The sequence below is a fragment of the Electrona antarctica genome (genome assembly GCF_951216825.1).
Source record: "Electrona antarctica genome assembly, chromosome: 14".
In the NCBI taxonomy this organism is placed as follows: domain Eukaryota; kingdom Metazoa; phylum Chordata; class Actinopteri; order Myctophiformes; family Myctophidae; genus Electrona; species Electrona antarctica.
In genome coordinates, this window is record NC_136795.1 from 41,729,027 (window position 1) to 41,754,537 (window position 25,511).

Consider the following 25,511-nt stretch of genomic DNA (forward strand, 5'->3'; position numbering starts at 1 on the left):
AAATCCCACTGGTGTGGTGGGGCTTTATTCCAAAAATCACAGTGTTCATACATTATCGTAACAATAAAACCATGTATTCTGTTCTGGGAACACGTCACCCTGGCCAACCCTTCTTACAACCACAGGGGTGCTCTAATATCATAACCTATTCCACATAACCCCCCCGCCAATACAAAAACAAAACAAAAAAAACAACGATATACCTACTATCAAAAGCTGGTCTGTCTCTCAAAAGCGTGACTGCGTTGGTATGGATACTGTACAGCAGCGTTATCTTCATTAACTATAGCCAATAAAGGTCTCGCATCCCTATTCTGGGACGAACATCCGTCAAAAATAGCCGATCTACGAGCTCACAACACGTGATGCGCTATCAGCAATTTTCGATTTGGTGTAGAGGGGGAGAAGAAAGAAATAAGGAGCCAAGTATAGACAGTCAACAAAGTATACTAGGGTTTAAGACTTAAACTCTGTATACTTTGTTGACTGTCAAAGTATTGGCCAAAAAGGTGACTTTTTGTGGGCCGCGACCAGTTGGGGAAACAATGTGCAAGAGCGCTCACAGTACACATCCAGTTATACAGCATTGTTTTTCAGTCTGTCGTCTCAGTCGGCGGTTCATCATTGTGATGAAGCTGAAATGACTACTATGCACATTATAATGTTTTATCATTATCATTATAGCAAATATGTAAACTCAGAAAGATAGCATTAAAGGGATATTTCACTTTCAAATAGACTTGTCCTTCTAATGTGCGAGGGGGAGATTTTTCCATTAATGTTTATTTATTATTTTATATAGGCCTATTCTTTTAATGTTTGAAAGTGAAATATCCCTTTTATCAGATTGTTTGCACCTTGTCAGGCTGTAACAGCAATCTGTGGGCATGGTTTCAGTCCAGTCAGAGCCCCATTGACTTCCAATATAAAAGAAAAGGACAGTATAAAACATACAGAAATATATACATTTTTTACACCATTTACACTCTAAGGACTGTGCCTTAGAGGTGGCACACAGTCAGACACTTCCAAGGCAGTGGGCATGAAGTGCCTTTCGTACCCCGAGCAAGAATCATCGTCCTCGGACGAGTTGGAGGATTCATGCCTCTCTTCCTCGTCCCCCTCCTTCTCTTCCTCAGAGTCAACCATTTTACTGTAATCCTCTCTCCTAAACCCTGCCCTCCGCTCCGGTCCTTCCCACCATTCCTGCTTTCTGACGGCGGCCTCTCTCCGACGGTCCCCTGTGTCCGCCTGAGAGCGCCCCACCACCTCCCCAGTCTGTCCCTGGAGGCGGGGGTCCGTCTGTGGGTGTCCCACCACCACCTCCTCAGTCTGTCCCAGGAGGCGGGGGTTCGTCTGTGGGTGTCCCACCACCACCTCCTCAGTCTGTCCCTGGAGGCGGGGGATGCTCCCTTGGGGCTGATGCTCCACCACCACCTCCACCTGGCTGATCTCCGGATGTGGTACTGGCACTGGCACACAGATCCAAGACCAGGAGTCGTTGAACTGCAAAGGATAACACACACACACACACACACACACACACACACACACACACACACACACACACACACACACACACACACACACACACACACACACACACACACACACACACACACACACACACACACACACACACACACACGCACACGCACACGCACACAGTTTGTTATTGACTGGGGGAAGCAAAGAGTGTGTGAGGGCAGTGGACGCTGCTGTGTTCCGTCTTTACATTTAACGGATTTGTCTCTTTGCAGAATAGAACTGGAGTGCTGTTGGAATAATGGCTAAGCTGGTGGAGTGTGTTCCTAACTTTTCAGAAGGACGAAACAAAGAGATTTAGAGAAATTAAATATCTATACACGTCTTTGTTTCGTCCTTCGGATATAACATTTTGATATTAATTTCATCAGACAACAATGCCCCCTTCCTATATGAACCCATTTGTAACTTCAAACTGCATTTGAACCATGACAGATTCACTGAAAACAAACATCCTGGTGATAATCTATGGGAATTAGACATGGCTGAGACTAAAGATAAATAGATACCTCAATTATCCCACGGGGGGGGGGACCAGTAAAAGCGCTCGTCAGTCAGTCAGTCAGTCAGTCAGTCAGTCAGCCAGCCAGCCAGCCAGTCAGTCAGCCAGGCAGTCAGCCAGTCAGCCAGCCAGTCAGCCAGCCAGCCAGGCAGTCAGCCAGCCAGTCAGTCGTCAGTCAGTCAGTCAGTCAGTCAGCCAGCCAGGCAGGCAGGCAGTCAGCCAGCCAGTCAGTCAGCCAGGCAGTCAGCCAGTCAGTCAGCCAGCCAGCCAGGCAGTTTCTCACCTGGTGTTTAAAGTGATAGAATAGTTGGCTCTTGCCAGGGTCGGGGACTTTCTCAAAGCAACACCGAAATGCCAGGGGACAGCGTTTCTCTATAACCCTACAGAGGATAGAAAATATAAACTGATGTAAATCATAATATAATACACATCATTCAAAATGTATTAACATGGGTTCATTTATTGACCGCAAGATTTCATGCATTGGAAAACACGAGAGAAACAAAAAGTTATTTGTAGTAGTATCGTACAAGACTATTCTCTCACCGGCTGAGAATAACTGCTATGCATGGTGTGCATATTCCAAGCACAAGCACAAGCACAGTTACCAGGAGTAGCAGGATCAGGAAGCCTGAGAGAGAGAGAGAGAGAGAGAGAGAGAGAGAGAGAGAGAGAGAGAGAGAGAGAAATAATAATGTTTAAACTAATTATACAAAGTAAAGATGAATAAAGTGCGTGAACGTCAGATCTCTGATCATCTGACTACCCACTCTATTGTTACTTGGGGTGGAAAATAAAATCGATTCAAAGATTCACTCACAATGTGGACATGAACGATTACGAAGCGATTCACAAATGTCCATTTATTTACGTTTATTTTGTACGTCGGTCGGTACAGAATTCATTTGTTCTCTTTTCTTTCTTTTTTAAAGAAAGCTGTTTTATGTCTTTGTTTGTTTGTAGTGTAATAAAAGATAATGGAAGTAAATTAATCTGTTTTCATTATGGATCATTAGAAAGCACTTCATTAGTCACACAGTGAGGGGGGGGGAAGTAATGTACTGGAATCGAGATGCATCGGCAATCAATTCATAATCAAATCGTAGCCCTCTGAATCGGAATCAAATAGTCAGGTACAGAGACATCCCCTAATTGTTACTAAGATCTCGAGGAACAGAAAATATAATTTGACGTCTGTACCTGAATACAAGCTTTAAATGAACAAATTAAATGGTGAGTACCCCCATAGTGTTCCTGGTCCTTGGTCTTGAACCTGGTGGTGGCGTTAGCTCCAGGCCCAGCCTCGCTCACGGCCCTGATCCACACCTCGTAGTCCTCGGCTGGACTCAGCTGGTCCAGCACAAACACAAAGGTGCCGTTTTCAAGCTGCTGCGTCCCACTCACATTGTGCACTGCTGGGAGAACAACAACAGCTTAGATGCCAAACTTCAGTCAAACATGAACAATCAATATCTAGGATCAACCGTTTTTGTTGTGCTTCGCTTTAGTAATACAATATACCGGTAACTTAAAAAAAGAGACCAATTATATGAAATAGGGGGATTTCGTTCATTAACAAATGTTTAGACAATCAACAGACCTAACAAAACTGTATGTCTCTATAACAATTTAACCTATTTTGTCTATTTTTCAACCTAGGTTGAAAATTGTCCAAAATCATCAAAAATGGCCAAAAGTAGCGACTATCGTAGATCTACAAGTTCACAGCGTGCCACGTTGTGAACTTGTACATCTGCAATTTTCTGCAGAAGTGAGGAGACGGAGGCAGGAAAATGTATCAAATCCCACTGGTGTGGTGGGGCTTTATTCCAAAAATCACAGTGTTCATACATTATCGTAACAATAAAACCATGTATTCTGTTCTGGGAACACGTCACCCTGGCCAACCCTTCTTACAACCACAGGGGTGCTCTAATATCATAACCTATTCCACATAACCCCCCCGCCAATACAAAAACAAAACAAAAAAAACAACGATATACCTACTATCAAAAGCTGGTCTGTCTCTCAAAAGCGTGACTGCGTTGGTATGGATACTGTACAGCAGCTTTATCTTCATTAACTATAGCCAATAAAGGTCTCGCATCCCTATTCTGGGACGAACATCCGTCAAAAATAGCCGATCTACGAGCTCACAACACGTGATGCGCTATCAGCAATTTTCGATTTGGTGTAGAGGGGGAGAAGAAAGAAATAAGGAGCCAAGTATAGACAGTCAACAAAGTATACTATGGTTTAAGACTTAAACTCTGTATACTTTGTTGACTGTCAAAGTATTGGCCAAAAAGGTGACTTTTTGTGGGCCGCGACCAGTTGGGGAAACAATGTGCAAGAGCGCTCACAGTACACATCCAGTTATACAGCATTGTTTTTCAGTCTGTCGTCTCAGTCGGCGGTTCATCATTGTGATGAAGGTGAAATGACTACTATGCACATTATAATGTTTTATCATTATCATTATAGCAAAAGAAAGATAGCATTAAAGGGATATTTCACTTTCAAATAGAATGTCCTTCTAATGTGCGAGGGGGAGATTTTTCCATTAATGTTTATTTATTATTTTATATAGGCCTATTCTTTTAATGTTTGAAAGTGAAATATCCCTTTTATCAGATTGTTTGCACCTTGTCAGGCTGGTTGAGTCAGTAGAAAAATATAAATAACCAGCACCATGCCATGCGACTGTAACAGCAATCTGTGGGCATGGTTTCAGTCCAGTCAGAGCCCCATTGACTTCCAATATAAAAGAAAAGGACAGTATAAAACATACAGAAATATATACATTTTTTACACCATTTACACTCTAAGGACTGTGCCTTAGAGGTGGCACACAGTCAGACCGTCAACACTTCCAAGGCAGTGGGCATGAAGTGCCTTTCGTACCCCGAGCAAGAATCATCGTCCTCGGACGAGTTGGAGGATTCATGCCTCTCTTCCTCGTCCCCCTCCTTCTCTTCCTCAGAGTCAACCATTTTACTGTAATCCTCTCTCCTAAACCCTGCCCTCCGCTCCGGTCCTTCCCACCATTCCTGCTTTCTGACGGCGGCCTCTCTCCGACGGTCCCCTGTGTCCGCCTGAGAGCGCCCCACCACCTCCCCAGTCTGTCCCTGGAGGCGGGGGTCCGTCTGTGGGTGTCCCACCACCACCTCCTCAGTCTGTCCCAGGAGGCGGGGGTTCGTCTGTGGGTGTCCCACCACCACCTCCTCAGTCTGTCCCTGGAGGCGGGGGATGCTCCCTTGGGGCTGATGCTCCACCACCACCTCCACCTGGCTGATCTCCGGATGTGGTTGTGGCACTGGCACTGGCACACAGATCCAAGACCAGGAGTCGTTGAACTGCAAAGGATAACACACACACACACACACACACACACACACACACACACACACACACATGCACACGCACACAGTTTGTTATTGACTGGGGGAAGCAAAGAGTGTGTGAGGGCAGTGGACGCTGCTGTGTTCCGTCTTTACATTTAACGGATTTGTCTCTTTGCAGAATAGAACTGGAGTGCTGTTGGAATAATGGCTAAGCTGGTGGAGTGTGTTCCTAACTTTTCAGAAGGACGAAACAAAGAGATTTAGAGAAATTAAATATCTATACACGTCTTTGTTTCGTCCTTCGGATATAACATTTTGATATTAATTTCATCAGACAACAATGCCCCCTTCCTATATGAACCCATTTGTAACTTCAAACTGCATTTGAACCATGACAGATTCACTGAAAACAAACATCCTTGGTTCTTCTGGTGATAATCTATGGGAATTAGACATGGCTGAGACTAAAGATAAATAGATACCTCAATTATCCCACGGGGGGGGACCAGTAAAAGCGCTCGTCAGTCAGTCAGTCAGTCAGTCAGTCAGTCAGCCAGCCAGTCAGTCAGCCAGGCAGTCAGCCAGTCAGCCAGCCAGCCAGCCAGGCAGTCAGCCAGCCAGTCAGTCGTCAGTCAGTCAGTCAGTCAGTCAGTCAGCCAGCCAGGCAGGCAGTCAGCCAGCCAGTCAGTCAGCCAGTCAGTCAGCCAGCCAGCCAGGCAGTTTCTCACCTGGTGTTTAAAGTGATAGAATAGTTGGCTCTTGCCAGGGTCGGGGACTTTCTCAAAGCAACACCGAAATGCCAGGGGACAGCGTTTCTCTATAACCCTACAGAGGATAGAAAATATAAACTGATGTAAATCATAATATAATACACATCATTCAAAATGTATTAACATGGGTTCATTTATTGACCGCAAGATTTCATGCATTGGAAAACACGAGAGAAACAAAAAGTTATTTGTAGTAGTATCGTACAAGACTATTCTCTCACCGGCTGAGAATAACTGCTATGCATGGTGTGCATATTCCAAGCACAAGCACAAGCACAGTTACCAGGAGTAGCAGGATCAGGAAGCCTGAGAGAGAGAGCGAGAGAGAGAGAGAGAGAGAGAGAGAGAGAGAGAAATAATAATGTTTAAACTAATTATACAAAGTAAAGATGAATAAAGTGCGTGAACGTCAGATCTCTGATCATCTGACTACCCACTCTATTGTTACTTGGGGTGGAAAATAAAATCGATTCAAAGATTCACTCACGATGTGGACATGAACGATTACGAAGCGATTCACAAATGTCCATTTATTTACGTTTATTTTGTACGTCGGTCGGTACAGAATTCATTTGTTCTCTTTTCTTTATTTTTTAAAGAAAGCTGTTTTATGTCTTTGTTTGTTTGTAGTGTAATAAAAGATAATGGAAGTAAATTAATCTGTTTTCATTATGGATCATTAGAAAGCACTCCATTAGTCACACAGTGAGGGGGGGGAAGTAATGTACTGGAATCGAGATGCATCGGCAATCAATTCATAATCAAATCGTAGCCCTCTGAATCGGAATCAAATAGTCAGGTACAGAGACATCCCCTAATTGTTACTAAGATCTTGAGGAACAGAAAATATAATTTGACGTCTGTACCTGAATACGAGCTTTAAATGAACAAATTAAATGGTGAGTACCCCCATAGTGTTCCTGGTCCTTGGTCTTGAACCTGGTGGTGGCGTTAGCTCCAGGCCCAGCCTCGCTCACGGCCCTGATCCACACCTCGTAGTCCTCGGCTGGACTCAGCTGGTCCAGCACAAACACAAAGGTGCCGTTTTCAAGCTGCTGCGTCCCACTCACATTGTGCACTGCTGGGAGAACAACAACAGCTTAGATGCCAAACTTCAGTCAAACATGAACAATCAATATCTAGGATCAACCGTTTTTGTTGTGCTTCGCTTTAGTAATACAATATACCGGTAACTTAAAAAAAGAGACCAATTATATGAAATAGGGGGATTTCGTTCATTAACAAATGTTTAGACAATCAACAGACCTAACAAAACTGTATGTCTCTATAACAATTTAACCTATTTTGTCTATTTTTCAACCTAGGTTGAAAATTGTCCAAAATCATCAAAAATGGCCAAAAGTAGCGACTATCGTAGATCTACAAGTTCACAGCGTGCCACGTTGTGAACTTGTACATCTGCAATTTTTGCTCTTCGTCATACAGCTGTTTCATTAACATGTCTCGTCCAGTGGTTCCCAAAGTGGGGTTTGGGGACCCCCAGGGGTCCCTGAGTCTGTTCCAGGGGGTCCCCAGCTAAATGATAATTTGGAACCAAATGGACCATCAAAACATCATGTAACAATATCATCCGTTCCGGACCGGTTCACATGGCACTTTTGGAACAGAGACCAGGCTTTCCTCCGAGGTGGAAAGCCTGGTGAGGCGAGGTTACTGGTCTAGTATACATTAATTTCACTATACCTTTGTGACCTTCCACTCCTACTTGGTAGAACAGAATCACCCCTTTCCTCTGGAACAGTGGAATGGACTCCCAAGACAGGGTAACACTGGTCGACTCGATGGAAGCCACCCTAAATGAGGACACCTTAGCTGGCACTGAGGAGTGATTAAGAGGAAGACGATGATCCATAGTGTATTATTCAAATAAAACCATAGAGATTAAAGCTTTTATTTTATGATGGTCCACCTGCAATATTTCCATGCCAAAATACTCACCCCCTTGAAGTGCATATCCAATCACAGAGGAAAGGTTGTGTATGTCACCGTTTTTTGATATTGCAAATAGGGACACTTGGTAGGGCATGCAGTTCTTAAATTGACCTGTAGATGGAGACAAAGACATGAGGAAATCTGCCATTTTGGGAACGCAATCGTCACACCATACCATAGTCACACCAGTGATGGTGAGGAAATAACATCTGGAAGAATGACTCATGGGTTATTCCCAAAACTTTGTAGGCCTCAGTAAATATTTATGAACGGGACCGAATTAATTTCAGAATTAAATAAAGATTCTCATCAATAATCCCCCCACGTCCCTTTACAAAGTACCGTGTTAGTTGTAAGTATGCAGTGTGTAAGTATGACTCAGGCTTAAAAGTGTTTTCTATCCCAACATTGGGTCGTAGTATGCCAAAACAAATATAGACCACATTTAAATCAGCCAGAAGGATAACTAAAAACATTACAAATACAAATAAATGAAATAAACAGCAAACAGAAAAATTCGAAAAGTGAAAAAAAATAAAAGAGGGGGGGGGGGGGGGTCCTTGGGTTGTGTGTGTTAACAGAAATACATTTTTGTTGAGTGGTGTAAACCACTCCTACAACTGGCTTTGTTAGTTTACGTGTCTGTCTGTCTGTCTGTTCGTACCAAAAAATTAGCACGGTTGCTATGGTCAACCAGTTCACACGGGTGTGATTTAATTACGTCAGACATTACGTCAGACCACAGCTGATCAGTCTATATAAGACCTTACACCACTCAGTTCACACGGGTGTGATTTTTTTCTTTAGATGGGGTCATAATGGGTTAATGTGTTAATGGGTTAATGTGCCGAGTATGAAAACCATGCCAAGCCAAACCTACCTGTCAGAGTGACCGACGTCTGTGTGTCATTGACTCTCAGCCAATCAAAACCTTGGCTTGGAGGAAGCCCCGCCTGCTTATACTGCAGCACATACTCTTTCAGGTCGTCCCAGGGTTGGGAGGACAGATCCCAGGGTTGGGAGGACGGATCCCAGGATACGTTCATGGTCTCGAAATCCATCTTCAGATGAAGTCTTAGCTTATCATTCTCCGTACCTTTGTATGTAAGAGACCAATTATTGTATTACTGACATGCCAGAGAGACTGGCATTCAATACAACGAGGCAACGATCATATAATCATAGGATCACCATTATAATTTATCATAATTTTTTCATATATGTCTTACTCTAAACAACTCCAGAATCCAAAGCAGCTATACCAACCCATATACTCGTTTTGTAATAATATAATCTTGAATTCCATTCCGCATTTTTTATTATATCTAGTCTTTTATGTTAGGCGCTCCAACAATCATTACCTGGCACTGGCAGAGTCAGATACGTTGGCGTTGTAAACCCACATGTGTTGTAGGCTGATAAAGTCACTGCAGAAACACCCGTCAGCGAATTGTTAGCATCCTGTACGAGGTGGCAGTGCATGGAGTCACACTTCAGCCGCTGGTCTGGCTGACTCGCGGACACATTCTTCACCAGCGCCTCTCTGCTATCAGCGTAAGATAACTTCACTTCATATCCTAGAATGCGGCCACGAGCCTGCCATCTGGACAGCCTCTGGGTGAGACACACAGGATGGAAGTTTTTTTATTTCATTCATTGTTTTAGAAAGAGGGTGTGCGAGTGCAAATCGTCCTGTTATCCTACTGACAAATATATTATGCAAAATGTGTTTTATGTCAAAAATCTGTCCCAACTCAAAGCTGTCTGCAGAATGTCCGTTCAGGCAGTCTGTATTAGCAGTGTGCATTGCACCAATGTAAACCCTGTCCTGCGTTAAGTCGTGGTGTTTTATATTGGCTTTGACGAGACAGAGAAAATTCCCTGTACGTACTTGAAATGTACATAATACTTGCCAATGGTGTTTCTGTATTGATATCAGTGCATTCCAGTTGATACTTGATGTCACTTTGATTGTTTCTGCATAGTTCCGAATACTGTTTCTGGTGTATAGTGTTGTTCATTGCTGAGTGTTTTCTTTGATATTGTTTCTTCTCCTTTCTTTTTTTTTAAAAATCGATCTGGATTAAGGCCTATTCATAGTCTGGATTTTCGGTGGTGAGGTGACCACCGCTCCGGTGGTGAGCTGACCACCGGAGCTGAAATAACGCTGAGCGGTGGTGAGTAAAAACAGAGAGAAGGGCTGGAGCGGTGGCGGTGGTTTGCTCTTCACCGCGGCTTGTGACGTCATGTTGTAGTTCGGTGGTCACCCCACCACCGTAAATCCAGACTATGTATGAGCCTTTAAGAGCGTCTGCTAAATGTCAAAATTGTAAATTGTACTCCTATAGCTACTGTGTCACTACTCTTTACGTAGCCTGTATCTCACAGTTCTTCCCATCTCACGGAATTTCCTCTGTATCTTTATTGACCCCGCTGGATCAATAAATATCTTATCTGATCACGATTCTAATGGGCCGACACACTATACCTCCCACATCAGAACACATTCAGATTCTAATGACCTGCCACATACCTTCCACATAAGAACACATTCAGAAGTTCGAGAGGATGTTCCACAGTCCTGCCACACGTCCAGCTGTCCGAGAGGGGCTGAGAGACAAGAAGAAAATCAGAGTCAGGCATACACAGTCGTGAGGAATAAACAGATAGAAAATAGCAGTTCTTCTAATCTATTTCCAACACAGACTTGATCATCTCACATCCAAGGCTCATGCTACTATCAGACAGACTCTGTAAAATCCCTAATTTAACTCAGAGAGTGTACGGCTGGAAACAAATGGTCCAATTGGTTCCTTTGTACTATCAACAATTCCGGTTCCTTAACGATTCCCAGTCTAAACGGTCTTATAGGGGGTTCCAAATGGACCCTTGGAAGTCCCTCTCACAGTACGTTTTAACAGCGGGCGACAGCCAGACGAATTTTCCGGAAGTGTATTATTTGTCTATGGGACCCGGCGACTACCGGTGATAGCAGGCGAACGGGCGATGGTCGAAAAGTGGGCGGGGCAACGTCGCCCGAAAATATAAAAATAATTCATCTTTTCGGGCGATGACGGGTGATGTGTCGGCCGATGCTCGCCTGCTTTTAAAACACACTGTCAGAGTTCCGGTGGTCCTTGGAGTTTGATAACCGCTAGTAGGCCTATTGTAATTATATAGCAGACGTGAAGTCCACATACCATGACGGGGAATTTCCATACTGTTGAGATCAGGTCATGTTGACCCCAGAATGGCTATCCGAGGGCCTGTCTACTTTGTGTTAGTTCTGTGTATGTATGTCTTCAACCATTGAAATCACTAAGATTTAGCATTCTTTCATATAAAGGTTGATCATTATTCTGTGCAATTATATTAATGTTTTCTCTCTGACTCTGGGAAACTTGTCAAGGTCTTCGCACACAGATAGTGTTGGGTCCTCCCTGCATTCTTCTTCCTCTCACCTCTCACTCTCTCTCTCTCTCTCTCTATTCTGTACCTCCTCTCTCTCTCTCCCTCTCTCTCTATTCTGTACCTCCTCTCTCTCTCTCTCTCTCTCTCTATTCTGTACATCCTCTCTCTCTCTCTCTCTCTCTCTCTCTCTCTCTCTATTCTGTACCTCCTCTCTCTCTCTCTCTATTCTGTACCTCCTCTCTCTCTCTCTCTATTCTGTACCTCCTCTCTCTCTCTCTCTCTCTCTATTCTGTACCTCCTCTCTCTCTCTCTATTCTGTACCTCCTCTCTCTCTCTCTCTCTCTCTCTATTCTGTACCTCCTCTCTCTCTCTCTCTCTCTCTCTCTATTCTGTACCTCCTCTCTCTCTCTCTCTATTCTGTACCTCCTCTCTCTCTCTCTCTCTCTCTCTCTCTATTCTGTACCTCCTCTCTCTCTCTCTCTATTCTGTACCTCCTCTCTCTCTCTCTCTATTCTGTACCTCCTCTCTCTCTCTCTCTCTCTCTATTCTGTACCTCCTCTCTCTCTCTCTCTATTCTGTACCTCCTCTCTCTCTCTCTCTCTCTCTCTCTATTCTGTACCTCCTCTCTCTCTCTCTCTCTCTCTATTCTGTACCTCCTCTCTCTCTCTCTCTATTCTGTACCTCCTCTCTCTCTCTCTCTCTCTCTCTATTCTGTATACATCCTCTCTCTCTCTCTCTCTCTCTCTCTCTCTCTCTCTCTCTCTCTCTCTCTCTCTATTCTGTACCTCCTCTCTCTCTCTCTCTCTCTCTATTCTGTACCTCCTCTCTCTCTCTCTCTCTCTCTCTATTCTGTACCTCCTCTCTCTCTCTCTCTCTCTCTATTCTGTACCTCCTCTCTCTCTCTCTCTCTCTCTCTATTCTGTACCTCCTCTCTCTCTCTCTCTCTCTCTCTATTCTGTACCTCCTCTCTCTCTCTCTCTCTCTCTATTCTGTACCTCCTCTCTCTCTCTCTCTCTCTCTCTCTCTCTATTCTGTACCTCCTCTCTCTCTCTCTCTATTCTGTACCTCCTCTCTCTCTATTCTGTACCTCCTCTCTCTCTATTCTGTACCTCCTCTCTCTCTATTCTGTACCTCCTCTCTCTCTCTCTCTCTCTCTATTCTGTACCTCCTCTCTCTCTCTCTCTCTCTCTCTCTATTCTGTACCTCCTCTCTCTCTCTCTCTATTCTGTACCTCCTCTCTCTCTCTCTCTCTCTCTCTATTCTGTACCTCCTCTCTCTCTCTATTCTGTACCTCCTCTCTCTCTCTCTCTCTCTCTATTCTGTACCTCCTCTCTCTCTCTCTATTCTGTACCTCCTCTCTCTCTCTCTCTCTCTCTCTATTCTGTACCTCCTCTCTCTCTCTCTATTCTGTACCTCCTCTCTCTCTCTCTATTCTGTACCTCCTCTCTCTCTCTCTCTCTCTCTGAACTGGGACAATAGAATACTTGTATTCTCCTTTCTCATGTTATGTTGTTTGAAGATCCTGCCACGAGCACATCTGTCAACTAACATCGACGTATACGTGTAATAAATATCACTTTGAACCACTTGGGACAGTTTTTGCAATACTTATTCCTCAACCGTTATAGTGTACAAATTAGCCACGTCAACCAGTTCTGACAGTGTGATCAAACCGGCTCCGGAAATGGTTCCAAATGTGATGGAACCAGTGTTGTTTTCGTCGACTACCATTATCCACTGGTGGAAACTGAATAAAAACTAAAGACTAAATATATTGACAATTTCGTCAACAAATAAAAACTAGACTAAAATGTTAGGAAGGGACTAGTGGACAAGAGATCCAGTATAAGTCATAAATTAGTTGCATGCTGAAAATAGCCGATCTACAAGCTGTAGATCGGCTACAAACGTGTCGCAGCCTGACGCGTTGTGGGCTTGTAGAACGGCTAGTTTCAGCATGTGAAGGCATCAAGGCATCAAGGCCCGCCAAAATACATTTTGTTCGACTAAATCAACTGTAGATTTAGTCGACTAAAATCTTGTGATATTTAGTAGACTAAAACTAGACTAACACTAAAACATTCCAGGTGACTAAAATGTGACTGAAACTAAATGAAAACTATTCAAGAGACTATAGGACTAAAACCAAAATTTGCTGCCAAAAACAACACTGGATGGAACCCGTTCCCGGTTCCTCAATGTTGGATCCGGTTGTGGATGCCAGAGTGAAATGAACACTCAGTATTTCACAGGGCAGGTTCCATTGAGAGGACTCACCGGCCGCTGCACTCTGCGCTCGGTAGACGGCACTCCAGTCGCTCATGGAGCTACAGTAGCCTTGGCAGGAGCAGCGTACCTGGAACTCATACCAGGTGTATGGCTGGGTTCCTTCTATGGTATAAGGGCTGTGGTATCCCCCGTCTCCCTTGAGGCACAACAAGGAGGAGTTGAAATTAAAACTATTGCACACTGCTCAGCAACCACGAGTTAACTCTGGCCAATTTAACTAAAAAAAATATATATATATATATATATATATGGTGGCGGTCTGGGACTTTTGGCGCCCCCTGGTGGCGGTGAATGAGTTAAGACCGGGAACACATCTGTGTCACTTTAGCTTTGAACCACTTTTTTTTTTTTTTAAGATTTGTTTTTGGGCTAACGATAGGACAGTAGACTGGCAGGAAATGGGGAGAGAGATGGGGAGTGACACGCAGCAAAGGTCGTCGGGATCTGGATTCGAACCCACAACACGCTGTCAGGCACCACCACGCCACCGGCCCAGGGCCAGCTTTTAGCCACTTTAACCATTATTTTAAACCATAGCTATTAAAAAATAGCAGACATTATTAATATATTATATTATTAATAGTATGTGCTTATAGATATTTTTTTATCGTGAACATTTGTGCAAATCTTTTAATATATATTATTTTAAAGCATACATTTTTAACTCAAATCTTTGCTTCTGGGGGTCCTAGATATTTATATTTTGAGTGTACAAATGAGTTGTTCACTCTCAAAGTTAAAGGAGCATTCAGTGATTTGGGTGATTTGGGAAACCTCCCGGTCCGCCTCCTTATATGGTCAGCACACTCTATAGTAGGGAGGATCCAAAAGAAGGGGGAAAAAAGTGATATTTGATTCACTGAATAATACCTTTAAATCTCAGAGTTACAGTACGTAAGATCCCACACTGATTCAAATGGTCTTTTCGACCATTCGGTAATTACACAAACACAAATAAAATCACAGGCAATGAAGCCACGCTCTCCCTCTCTCTCTCACCTCAGGCCAATGAAGCCATGCTCTCCCTCTCTCTCTCACCTCAGGCCAATGAAGCCTAGCCTGGCTAATAAGCCAGACTAATATCACACAACACTGTCGCGGTATATCAGTCTGGGCTGGCTCCACTTGGATTTCATTTCCCGGGGAACATTTTCTCTTTGACGCAATTGGTCAGAGCTACTGTCAGTCAAAAGTCTCAAGCATTGAACGTCACTGTACCAAAGCCCGCCTATATTGCATACCGTGTCCCGATTGGTCCGACCTGTTCTCTGCTGTAGGAAAGAGGCGTGCTACTGAGCCTCGCCAGACCGTAATCCGCTGGTAGGCAACTTTTTTTTGCCAACGGCTGATTCGGTCTGGTTTATTAACCAGGCTAAATGAAGCCATGCTCTCCCTCTCTCTCTCACCTCAGGCCAATGAAGCCATGCTCTCCCTCTCTCTCTCACCTCAGGCCAATGAAGCCACGCTCTCCCTCTCTCTCTCACCTCAGGCCAATGAAGCCACGCTCTCCCTCTCTCTCTCACCTAAGGCCAATGAAGCCACGCTCTCCCTCTCTCTCTCACCTCAGGCCAATGAAGCCACACTCTCCCTCTCTCTCTCACCTCAGGCCAATGAAGCCACGCTCTCCCTATCTCTCTCACCTCAGGCCAATGAAGCCACGCTCTCCCTCTCTCCCTCACCTCAGGCCAATGAAGCCACGCTCTCCCTCTCTCTTTCACCTCAGGCCAATGAAGCCACACTCTCTCCTCTCTCTCTCACCTCAGGCCAACCGTGGTCCGTGTTCATGCGATGCCGGACCTCACAGTGGCCCTCAGAGTGAAGCTGTGGTCCACACTGGGACTCCCACTGGATCTCCAGTGTTCCATCAGGCTCCGCAATGTGGCCTGAGACCTTAGGCACTGGCCACTTCACTGAAGGGGACCCACAACATGTTATGGAGAACGGTTAGCACACATTTGTATTGCTTTTTGTTTTCCCTGAACAAAGAAAGATAATTAAACAAGGACCATTTCTTGATAATGTGTGCAACTTGACCGAGTAGAAATTTTTTATTGCTTTTGAACGCCGTGGCTCTGTAGGAGGCTAAGGGCCACATTTTCATCAGTGCTAAACTCCTTTTGTCCCTAAACGTCTTTGCCTTTTTCTTTCTTTTTTTTACCATTTTGAAAAACATTTTTGAATAGTTGAAATAGCTGAACTACAAGCTCACAATGTGTTGATGTAGATCTGCTAGTTGCACAAATGTAATGTTTTTCAAAATAGTAAAAAAAAATAGTAAAGAAAAAGTTTAGGGATAAGGGGTTTAGCACTGACGGAAACAGAAGAGGGTCTGTCTGTAGCTGTACATCTCCGGGAATAGTCTCGCAAACCGCTGGACTGATTTTGTCCAGTGGTCAGGTGGAAAAAGTATTCAAATGCTTTACTTAAGTAAAAGTATCAATACTGTAATATAGAAATACTCCATTATAAGAAAAGGCCTGGAATTCAAAATTCAAAAGTATTGGCATCAAAATGTACCAAAAGAAAAAAGTACACATTTATGCAGAATGTCTCATTTCAAGGTTTAAAATGTCTAAAAATTGTATGAAAACAGCAGATCTACAAGCTCACAATGCGTTGCATCGGGATGTGCCGTTTGTAGATCAGCTATTTTCAAATAGCTAAAATGTATAAAGCGCTCAAGTGGGTAATGCATGTTTTGTAATATTAATCAAAATCTATAAAGTAACTAAAAACTAAAGCTTTCAAATAAATGTAGAGGCGTAAAAGTGCAATATTTGCCTCTGAGATGTAGTGGAGTAGAAGTAAAAGTAATTGGAGATACTCAAGTAAAGTACAAACAGCTCAAAATTGTACTTAAGTACAGTACTTAAGTAAATGTAGTTACTTTCACCACTGATTTTGTCACATATATTGAAAGCCCTTTCATGGATTGTGTGAAGCGCTTTGACTTGCCTTTGTATATGAAATGTGCTATACAAATAAAGCTTAAGCAAACAGGACGCCGACAAGGCTAATAGAACTAGTTCAATGCAAGCTTAGCAAGGGTTAATCAAGGTTAAGGTGAGCGTGTGAATGGTGAGTATGTGGCTCAGGTTGAGTTTGTGTGTGTGTTTGTAAAGGACTCACTGATGTCTGATATAATAAACGAGGTCACATTAGAAGTGGCAGAACCATACTGGTTCTCTGAACGGATCCACACACTCAGTTCAATGTGGCCAAAGATGTCAGGCCGACTTATGGAGCCATTTCCATTGGACGCCTTAACCTGCCTTGACCTATAGAAGGGGAGGGGAGGGGAGGGGAGGGGAGGGGAGGTGAGGGGGCGGAGAGGAGAGGAAAGGAAAGGAGGTGCTCACAATGTTTAGATGCCCACTTGACCAGTATTCCTTTGTTCCCTCTGCCTTATGCCCCCTCAACCCTAAGCCCAAGCCCAAACCTAACCTAACAGGACACTAGTAACATAGTGATGATGGCCCTGTATGTCATCTATAATGAATAATAATAATAATGAATTGCATTTTCATAGCGCTTTTCCAAGTGCTCAAAGCGCTTTACAATGGTTCATTCATTCATACATTGGGAGGTGAAGCGGCGAACAGTCGACGCCAGCGTCCTCACTTCCCACATTCACACACCAATGGTGGCAAGCTCACACCGACCGACTCATTGGAGGCAATGTAGGGTTCAGTGTCTTGCCCAAGGACACTTCGACATGTGGACAGGTCACCGTTTGCACAGGAGGAGCAGCCAGGGATCAAGCAAGGCTGAGCAGAAAAAACACTACTAATTTGTGGCATGTGTGAGTGATGTTTGCTGATCAGATGTCGTTGGTTTTTGATTTTATTCCATATAATAATCAGTGCTATTGAACACCCTTAAGTTGTGGCGATTAGCTGTGCGTCGCCATGCACGCCCATTGGTGTCGTTTCGAAAATATTGAACCAATGGAAAGTAGTAAAAAACGCAATGGACATAACCTCTTAACTCCATTGGACCCTCAAACTATCTACTAAAACAGCCAACTCCACCACCTCTCTCCTTCTCATGCAAGTAATTGACATGATCTAAGTCACAACACCAACTTTGAGGAAGTATCGCATTGTTTAAAAATATAAGGTTTTATTAATTTCCTTAAAAGAATTCCGTATACATCATCATTCATCATCTCATGAACAACTGAATGCATGTCAATGGCATATATGAGACATGTGGGGACAAGATTTATGTCATATTTGGCAGACATTTGACCTAATTTCTCCTTTCATTGTCAATGTTAAATATTGAGACGTGTGGGGACAAAAGCTGTATAGCGCCCCTCAAAAACCTGACACATACATACTAACTGGGTGGGGCATGCATTTCCAACTTGCATCGTTCCAAGTATGTATGCTCTAGTAGGCTCTAATGCCTGACAGCCATTCCTAGGTCAGCCGGCTGATTTAATGCTGCATGTCACTCCCCAAAAATATAATCTCTCTCTGTTCTTCTCCACTGACTATCAAGAGAAGATCAGCTTTGCTGCCATACACACATGTATACACAAACACTGCACTGTAGTAGCGTAGCACAAGCTCACAGGATATGACTAAGGCAGCCGGTCCAGGGACCCTTGGGGTTCCTCAAGGGGGTTCCAAATGGACCCTAAGGCCCTTTTTGAAACTAGCTCCTCGCCACTCGCCCTACACACTTCAACTCGGTATGAGGCTATGATGAGCATAGAGTTATGAATAATAGAGACGGCACCAGAAATCCCCTGCCATCCACTTGCATTGAGTGTTGATTGGAAATGATTGGATTAAACATCCTCTTAGCAAACTGTTAATAAAGTATTCAAGCATTGCTCGAAACACTCAATGCAAGTGGATGGGAGGGGATTTCCGGTGCCATTATTTATAACTCTATATGCTCATATAGCGACCAAGTGTGTAGGGCGAGTGGTGAGGAACTAGTTTCAAAAAGGGGGTTATACAGGTCTGTAACTCTGAGAGTGCACAACAGAGTTATCGGGGTCCTTGAATTTATGTAAGGGATAATGTATGGCTGAGTGGTCAAATAAGCCTGTCGGTGATTTATCTATAAACAATGACCACTCAGCCATACATTATCCCGCTAATTGCATGGCTACTTTATACATAAATTAATAAATTGACCCAAAACACAACAAAACAAGGTATTTCCTTGTATTGCTTGGTAATGAAAGTATTCCATAAGTGTCGCGCTGGCCCGGCGTCTACCCAGCTGCAGCACAGTCGGAAAACAAGGAAGTGAGTTGATCAAATAGAATCAATTTTCGGCTACTGCATCGTCTACTGCATTTTTTAGAGCAATTTTTAGTTGTAAATGACATTGTGTGTGTGTGTTTACATCATGGCTGTCATGTTGGAAACAGCAGTAAATCAGCGGGGCACAGCAGGTGCTCCGAGGGTTTGATTAGACATCGGTCTGTTATAGAGCGGAGCGGTCATTATCCAGAAATAACAGCCCACTGAATTCAGTGGGGGGGGGGGGGGGGGGGGGGGGGGGCGTTTCGAGCCAGGAGGCTCTTCCTCAGACCTTATTGTTCTGGTGTGCAGATTTTATTTGTTGTTTCTGTGACTGTGTTTTGTGTAAGAGGAGTGTTGGTTACTTGTCGTCGTGGGCTGACTTCCAGTAGAGGGTGTAGGTGGTGGAGGGGTCAGGGTTAGGATCAGGCTCCCATTCACAGTGAACCCGATCATAAGCCTCACAGTGGATATGGCACCGGGGAGGAGATAGGAACCGTGGCGGACCTATATGGGAAAAGGTGAGGAGAGTTCAAGTTCAAGTTCCTCTTGATTGTCATTCATAACATTACACGTCAGAGATGACGAAAATACGCTGCAATGGCTCCGTTAAAAACGCCACAATTCATTACCTCAACTAAACAGAATAAACTCAGTAATGATTTTGAGTCAAGACCTTGAGGAGGTCCCAGGGTGTCCCGACTCCCTATCTAAATGTTGGAGTTCGGAACCAAATTGCCCTCATCTGTAACTCTGAGAGAATACAAATTGGACCAGGTCGGACTCTGTATAAGGGTTTGTCCCACCGACTTCTGACATTATTCTGACATCTGCATAGACTCCGTATTTGGGCATGCCTGACAAAGAACTCCATATATGGGCATAAAACGGACACATACATAATAACTGGGTGGGGCATGCATTCCCAACTTGCATCGTTCCAGGTAGGCCAGTGCCACTGCGTTAGTAGGCCCCACGGGCACTGGCCTACTTGGCCTACTACTGGCCTACTACTTGGCCTACTTGGCCAGTGCCCCACGGGCACTGCCCTATAGGCTCTAATGCCTGACAGTGATTCCTAGGTCAGCCGGCTGATTTAATGCTCCCCAAAAATATAATCTCTTTCCGCCATACACACATGTATACACAAACCCTGCACTGTAGTAGCGTAGCACACGTTCACAGGATATGACTAAGGCAGCCGGTCCAGGCTGGTCCATTCATTTGGTCCCATTTGTATACTTCCAGGATATTCAAAATATACAAGCTCATAGACATCCTATTCTTGAAAATGTGCAAAAAAGCATTTGTGCAAATCTTTGAATACCTGTATTTTTTCAAGCGAACGTGAACTCAAATCTTTGCTTCTGGGGGTTCCTGGAACAAAATATTTTGAGACGGGGGTCTCCGGCCAAATACATGACATGAAAAGGTTTGATAACCACTGTCCACTGATATAAAGCACCGAAGTCTGACGTCAATATCGGCAGAGGGTGCCAAGTCCACGGGTTTGTGTACTTTTTCATTTGTATTATAATCCCCATAGGGGAATTTTAGATCGCCTCAAAAGAACTGATATGAACTGACTGCGAGAAAACGCCAAATTAGTTACATTTTCGTGGCGCTCTATAGAAACATTTTTCAGGAAACTGTTAGGATTTAGAAGGCATTTTGTAGAATCGGCCTCAGGTCTTAATGGGTTAAAAAATAATACAGTGGATTTTACAGTGTAGATTGGCGTCCCAGAGATGAAAAAGAATCATATAAAATCGGGATCGTTGAAATTTAAAAAAAGTTTAAGATTCACTGCTCAAGACAGACAGAAGTCTCACACAGACTCATTTTGCCACACTGCCAACCATTTCACATCAACCCACTGACTCCTCCACCTACTTCTAGTAAGACAGTGCAGAGGAGGAAGTAGCACGATATTGTGCATTAAACAGGAAGGAAACCAGCCCTTTCTGTGGCATAAATGGACTCACTTTGTCCTGTGTTGCTAGTTTCTCTTCACGATCACAGCATTTAAAGAAAACATTAATCATTTAATCCTAAATATGACAAAGTTTTGTGTGTGTGTGTGTGTGTGTGACGTGTGTGTGTGTGTGTGTGTGTGTGTGTGTGTGTGTGTGTGTGTGTGTGTGTGTGTGTGTGTGTGTGTGTGTGTGTGTGTGTGTGTGTGTGTGTGTGTGTGTGTGTGTGTGTGTGTGTGTGTGTGTGTTGTGTGTGTGTGAGAGAGACCATTTTCACATTGTAACACCCATGACATAAAATGGTAAATGGTGCATTTATATAGCGCTTTTATCCAAAGCGCATTACATAGAAAGTGCATTACACTGATTAGCCTACATTCAACCATTCACACACACATTCATACACTGATGGCGGAGGAAACCATGCAAGGCTCCAACCTGCACATCGGGAGCAATTAGGGGTTCAGAGGATCTAACTATAGTTTCCAGCAACGTCTCGTCATAGACTTCTGATCTCCGCCCCCTCCCCGTGTTGTGGGGTAAACTGAACCATAGCTGAACGGTGTGAATGACAATTCACACGCTTCGCGTTTGTATAATTACTCATTTGCAGACTAAAGATTGAACGGAAAACTAATGTAAAGACGAGGCTTGCGCTCAACATACATACAAGCTATTAGGAAGAGAGCTTTATCTCCGTAAAATCGGGATATTATGAACACCAGGCACGTGCAGAGGGGGGGGCAAGGGGGGCTTGAGCACCTGCCCTTTCTCAAAAACAAAAAAGTTTTTTTTGCCACATAAGGAGATGTGTGTGTGTGTGTGTGGGGGGGGTGGTGGTGTGGGGGCCCAATACGAGTTTATGTGGGGGCCAATAAGGGCTTGTGGGGGGCCAATAAGGGCTTATGTGGGGGGGCAATAAGGGCTTGTGGGGGGCCAATAAGGGCTTATGTGGGGGGGCAATACGGGCTTGTGGGGCGCCAATAAGGGCTTGTGTGGGGGGAAACAAGGGCTTGTGTGGGGGACCAATAAGGGCTTATGTGGGGGGCAAATAAGGGCTTGTGTGGGGGGCCAATAAGGGCTTGTGTGGGGGACCAATAAGGGCTTATGTGGGGGGCAAATAAGGGCTTGTGTGGGGGGCCAATAAGGGCTTGTGTGGGGGGGCAATAAGGGCTTGTGTGGGGGGAAAATAAGGGCTTGTGTGGGGGGGCAATAAGGGCTTGTGTGGGGGACCAATAAGGGCTTGTGTGGGGGGCCAATAAGTGCCATTGGCCCTTCAAGACGAACATTTGACAAGTAATGATAAATGCCACTATCATAATGAATTATCTTTTAATGTACCATCAGTCAGTTTTAGTTTCAGACTAATGAGAACATATTGCTTATTTTACTGTCCAATGACATGAAATGGCACAAGGGACAGACTCCACAAAAAGACCACCCCCAAAAATCGGCGCGCGCTACGCGCGCCCACACATGTGCCCTTTTTGGGAGTTTGAGCCCCTGCCCCCCTAGTGCTCTCTGCACGGCCCTGATGAACACACTCACACACAGAATGGAAAGATGATTTTGACAGCTACTGCCCCACTTTCACGGCTACAACTGATCGCACAGTAGCCTACCTTATTGAAGGAACAAACTATTATACATGTAATTGCTTAGCGAAACATCTGCAGAATTGTTGTTTTGGCTATTTTCTGGGTGTTCATTTAAACGAATGAATACATTAATCAAGAACACTTTAACAAGATGCAATACAATGTAGATCGGGTGCATTGGTTTTTAACTGTTAAATCCGTTCATTGAAAATAGCTGATCTGCAAGCTCACTACTATATGGATTACAATTATACTAATAGTGATAAATAAATATATAAATCAAATCGTGACATGACCAACTAGACACGCAATTAAAATAGAAACCTCATAGATTATATAAATGTGTATGTGGCTTAATTAATAATAATAATAATAATAATAATAATAATAATAATCCTTCCTTCTAAAGTCCTTCTATTATGGCACAAGTATGAACCGAGCAAATCTGCACCATTAAAGTAGTGTAATAGCATGAAAAAGTCACTGTTTACAAGCTCGTCATGTCACTCTAGCAAAGTGATTGGTCTCTTCTAGGGTCCTACTTGCCCCACAACAAGGATGTGGGCTGGAATGTTTACGCCCCTTTTGGGATATTTTGCTGGGCTCTATTGGAACCTCATGGTTCACCATCCCACTGCTCTACCAGCCACTCTACCCCTGAGCCACTGCCGCCCATAAACCAAAATAGGGATTTATAGCCTCAAGACCTTGGTTCCAGGGGGGAATACAAGAATGCTCGCCACAAAACACACTCACCCCGGGTCAAATCCGGTGATGTCAAAACGGTCGCCACCAGGTATTTCTAATCTTAAACTTTAAAGGAGCATTCAGTGATTTGGGTGATTTGGAAAACCCCCCAGTCTGCCCCTGTAACAAGATGTGCACATGCACGCACTACAGTGTTGGGACACGCAACAGGCCAACAGCACGCACACCAAGGCCCGCCCCCGCTCAATTATGATTGGCGGAAGGCTCCTCTCTATCCTGATTGGATGAAGGCTGGGCCACCTTCCGGTTACCGCAGGGGGTTCTCTCACAAGAAGACGGTCATCGATATGAATATCAATTATATATGACTTGTATTAAGGCTGTGGATTGTATTTCACCTGGAGAAGATAAGAAGCTTGGCAGGTGAACCAGCAAGATGGACATCAGCAGCCATCTGGATCCAGGCCTGGCCATCACATTGGACACGGGCTTTAGCACCTATTGTATACATGTGCACACACACACACAAACACACACACACACACACACACTAGGCTATTATTGTATTATCATCAATGTCTACAGATTGAAGTTCAATCTGTTCAATCTGGGGGGTGGACCGCGTTGCCTGTCCTGCTGTACAGTGTACACATGCAGATCAGGCATTGCAATGCTAATCTGGGTGCTTGTTTTCACCTGCCAGATAGGTAAGGGTATGCATGGTTGCATGCATACAGTACTGTGGCCTACTCTGCTTAGGTTAGGCTACTTGTTTACAATGAAACCGCCACCAGCAAGAACACCCTGGCTGGCAACAGCGATGCCAGCCTGCTGTTGAAACCTTCGCCATCCCAGCGACAGAACACAGAACCAGGCGGACAGGACTAGCCTGCAATCATGGCATTTAAACATGCTATTCTGTTTATAATCTAAACACTGTGACACGTTTAAAAAGTGTTACAAATAAGTGTTTAGAACCTAAACGCTTGAGTTTAGTGTGAGGGGGGGCGGGCCCCCATGACGAGTATAAAAACATTTCGTCTCTGGATTGAACTAACTGTAGTAAAATTGAAGAACAATATGGCACTCGCCACTCACATCACATGTCATTTCCTGACTTATAGTCTACCGTTATAGCCCACAGGCTATAACGGTAGGCTTGCAATTACAATAAAAGTATACTGGCGCCTGTTCGAAAATCAAACTAATGACAATAATCCACGCAGTTTATAATTCTCAAAACAAAACACATGGAAGTGGAACGACAGCTGTGCCAAAAAAACAACAACGACAACGGGGTCATCATCGTTGTTGTCCCCTAAACAACAACTTTTGTTTTGGGATTCAAACCAAACCCAAACAAATGTAAAGTGATGGGCGGCGGCTCTGGGCGGCGGCAGCCTAGCTCGTTTAACTCTTTCCAGGAGTAACTCCACATATGACAAAATAATTCTGAATATACAGAGAATTGTAGCGTTTACTGTACCTCATAATGAGAAACGTGTATGGTGTAGTACCCGCTGTCTCTCTCTCTCGCGCGCACGGACAAGAACAAGTAGTACACACTCCCCACCAGCGGAGCTGCCCACCAGTAGCTTGTCAAAAAAAAGAACAGATCTACAATCTATCGCCAAAGATTGTCCGTCTTGGACGACGCGGTTGGTAGCTTGCAGATCTGTAGTTTTCCGCGCTTGCGCAATGGAGTATAAATAAGACCGTGTGCGTACTTGCGTGTTGCTCAGCATGTGCCCGCACCGCCCCCTTTCCGGAATGTCTTTCATGATTTATGTTTATGTAGGCGGCCTACAAATGCACATGATAATAAATAACACTGTAGTGTTCAGTATGGGTCCCTGTGACCCTGTCTCTCCATGCTCTTTAATAAACAGAACATACATTTTTAGGAGGGTTGCTACAGTGCTACTAGTACTACAAGTTTCAGCCAACCAAGAGAGACTATAGGCTTTTGATTGATTGATTGAACAGTACATTTCAAGCACAAACTCAATACAAAGGCTGTTAACTGTGAGTGGACGACCCAATTAAGCATTACACTTGTTTCCAAATAGGGTCCACCATGTTCAAATCATCAAAAACATTTAGAGACGTACAAATAGACACTTCTATATAGACAAAGGACAGAACAGGAATTCA

At 44.1% G+C, this 25,511-nt stretch overlaps 2 protein-coding genes across 4 annotated transcripts; both read right to left on the reverse strand.

The window, feature by feature from the left end:
- Window positions 1–3,900, reverse strand: LOC306937201 (uncharacterized protein; the record flags this gene model as incomplete). Its single annotated transcript, XM_079520867.1, has 5 exons — window positions 1–1,506; window positions 2,331–2,427; window positions 2,594–2,678; window positions 3,289–3,459; window positions 3,888–3,900. 5 exons carry the CDS (start codon window positions 3,898–3,900, stop codon window positions 988–990), a joined length of 885 nt encoding a protein of 294 aa, XP_079376993.1. The 3' UTR covers window positions 1–987.
- Window positions 3,839–24,961, reverse strand: LOC306936602 (interleukin-12 receptor subunit beta-2-like). Of its 3 annotated transcripts, none has more exons than XM_079520171.1 (15): window positions 24,844–24,961; window positions 23,756–23,855; window positions 19,444–19,585; window positions 16,944–17,092; window positions 15,573–15,724; window positions 13,803–13,950; window positions 10,648–10,724; window positions 9,476–9,728; window positions 8,995–9,210; window positions 8,121–8,225; window positions 7,866–8,000; window positions 7,069–7,239; window positions 6,383–6,467; window positions 6,120–6,216; window positions 3,839–5,403 (listed from the first exon to the last, which is right to left on the reverse strand). In XM_079520171.1, exons 2-15 carry the CDS (start codon window positions 23,829–23,831, stop codon window positions 4,903–4,905), a joined length of 2,307 nt encoding a protein of 768 aa, XP_079376297.1. In that variant the 5' UTR covers window positions 23,832–23,855; window positions 24,844–24,961; the 3' UTR covers window positions 3,839–4,902. The 3 variants fall into 3 exon arrangements, with proteins under 3 accessions (XP_079376297.1, XP_079376296.1, XP_079376298.1); XM_079520170.1 differs by having other exon boundaries at window positions 7,069–7,242; XM_079520172.1 differs by lacking the exons at window positions 16,944–17,092; window positions 24,844–24,961 and having other exon boundaries at window positions 7,069–7,242; window positions 23,756–23,853.
- Window positions 24,962–25,511: the final 550 nt, after the last annotated feature.

Excerpts from the sequence above, each read along its gene's own strand:
- LOC306936602 (XM_079520170.1), bottom strand. The coding sequence starts at position 23,831 with ATGGCCAGGCCTGGATCCAGATGGCTGCTGATGTCCATCTTGCTGGTT. Across the intron at positions 8,001-8,120 it reads TGGATATGCACTTCAAGGGG|TGCCAGCTAAGGTGTCCTCA; the intron begins GTGAGTATTTTG and ends ATCACTCCTCAG. Across the intron at positions 6,468-7,068 it reads GGACCAGGAACACTATGGGG|GCTTCCTGATCCTGCTACTC; the intron begins GTACTCACCATT and ends TCTCTCTCTCAG.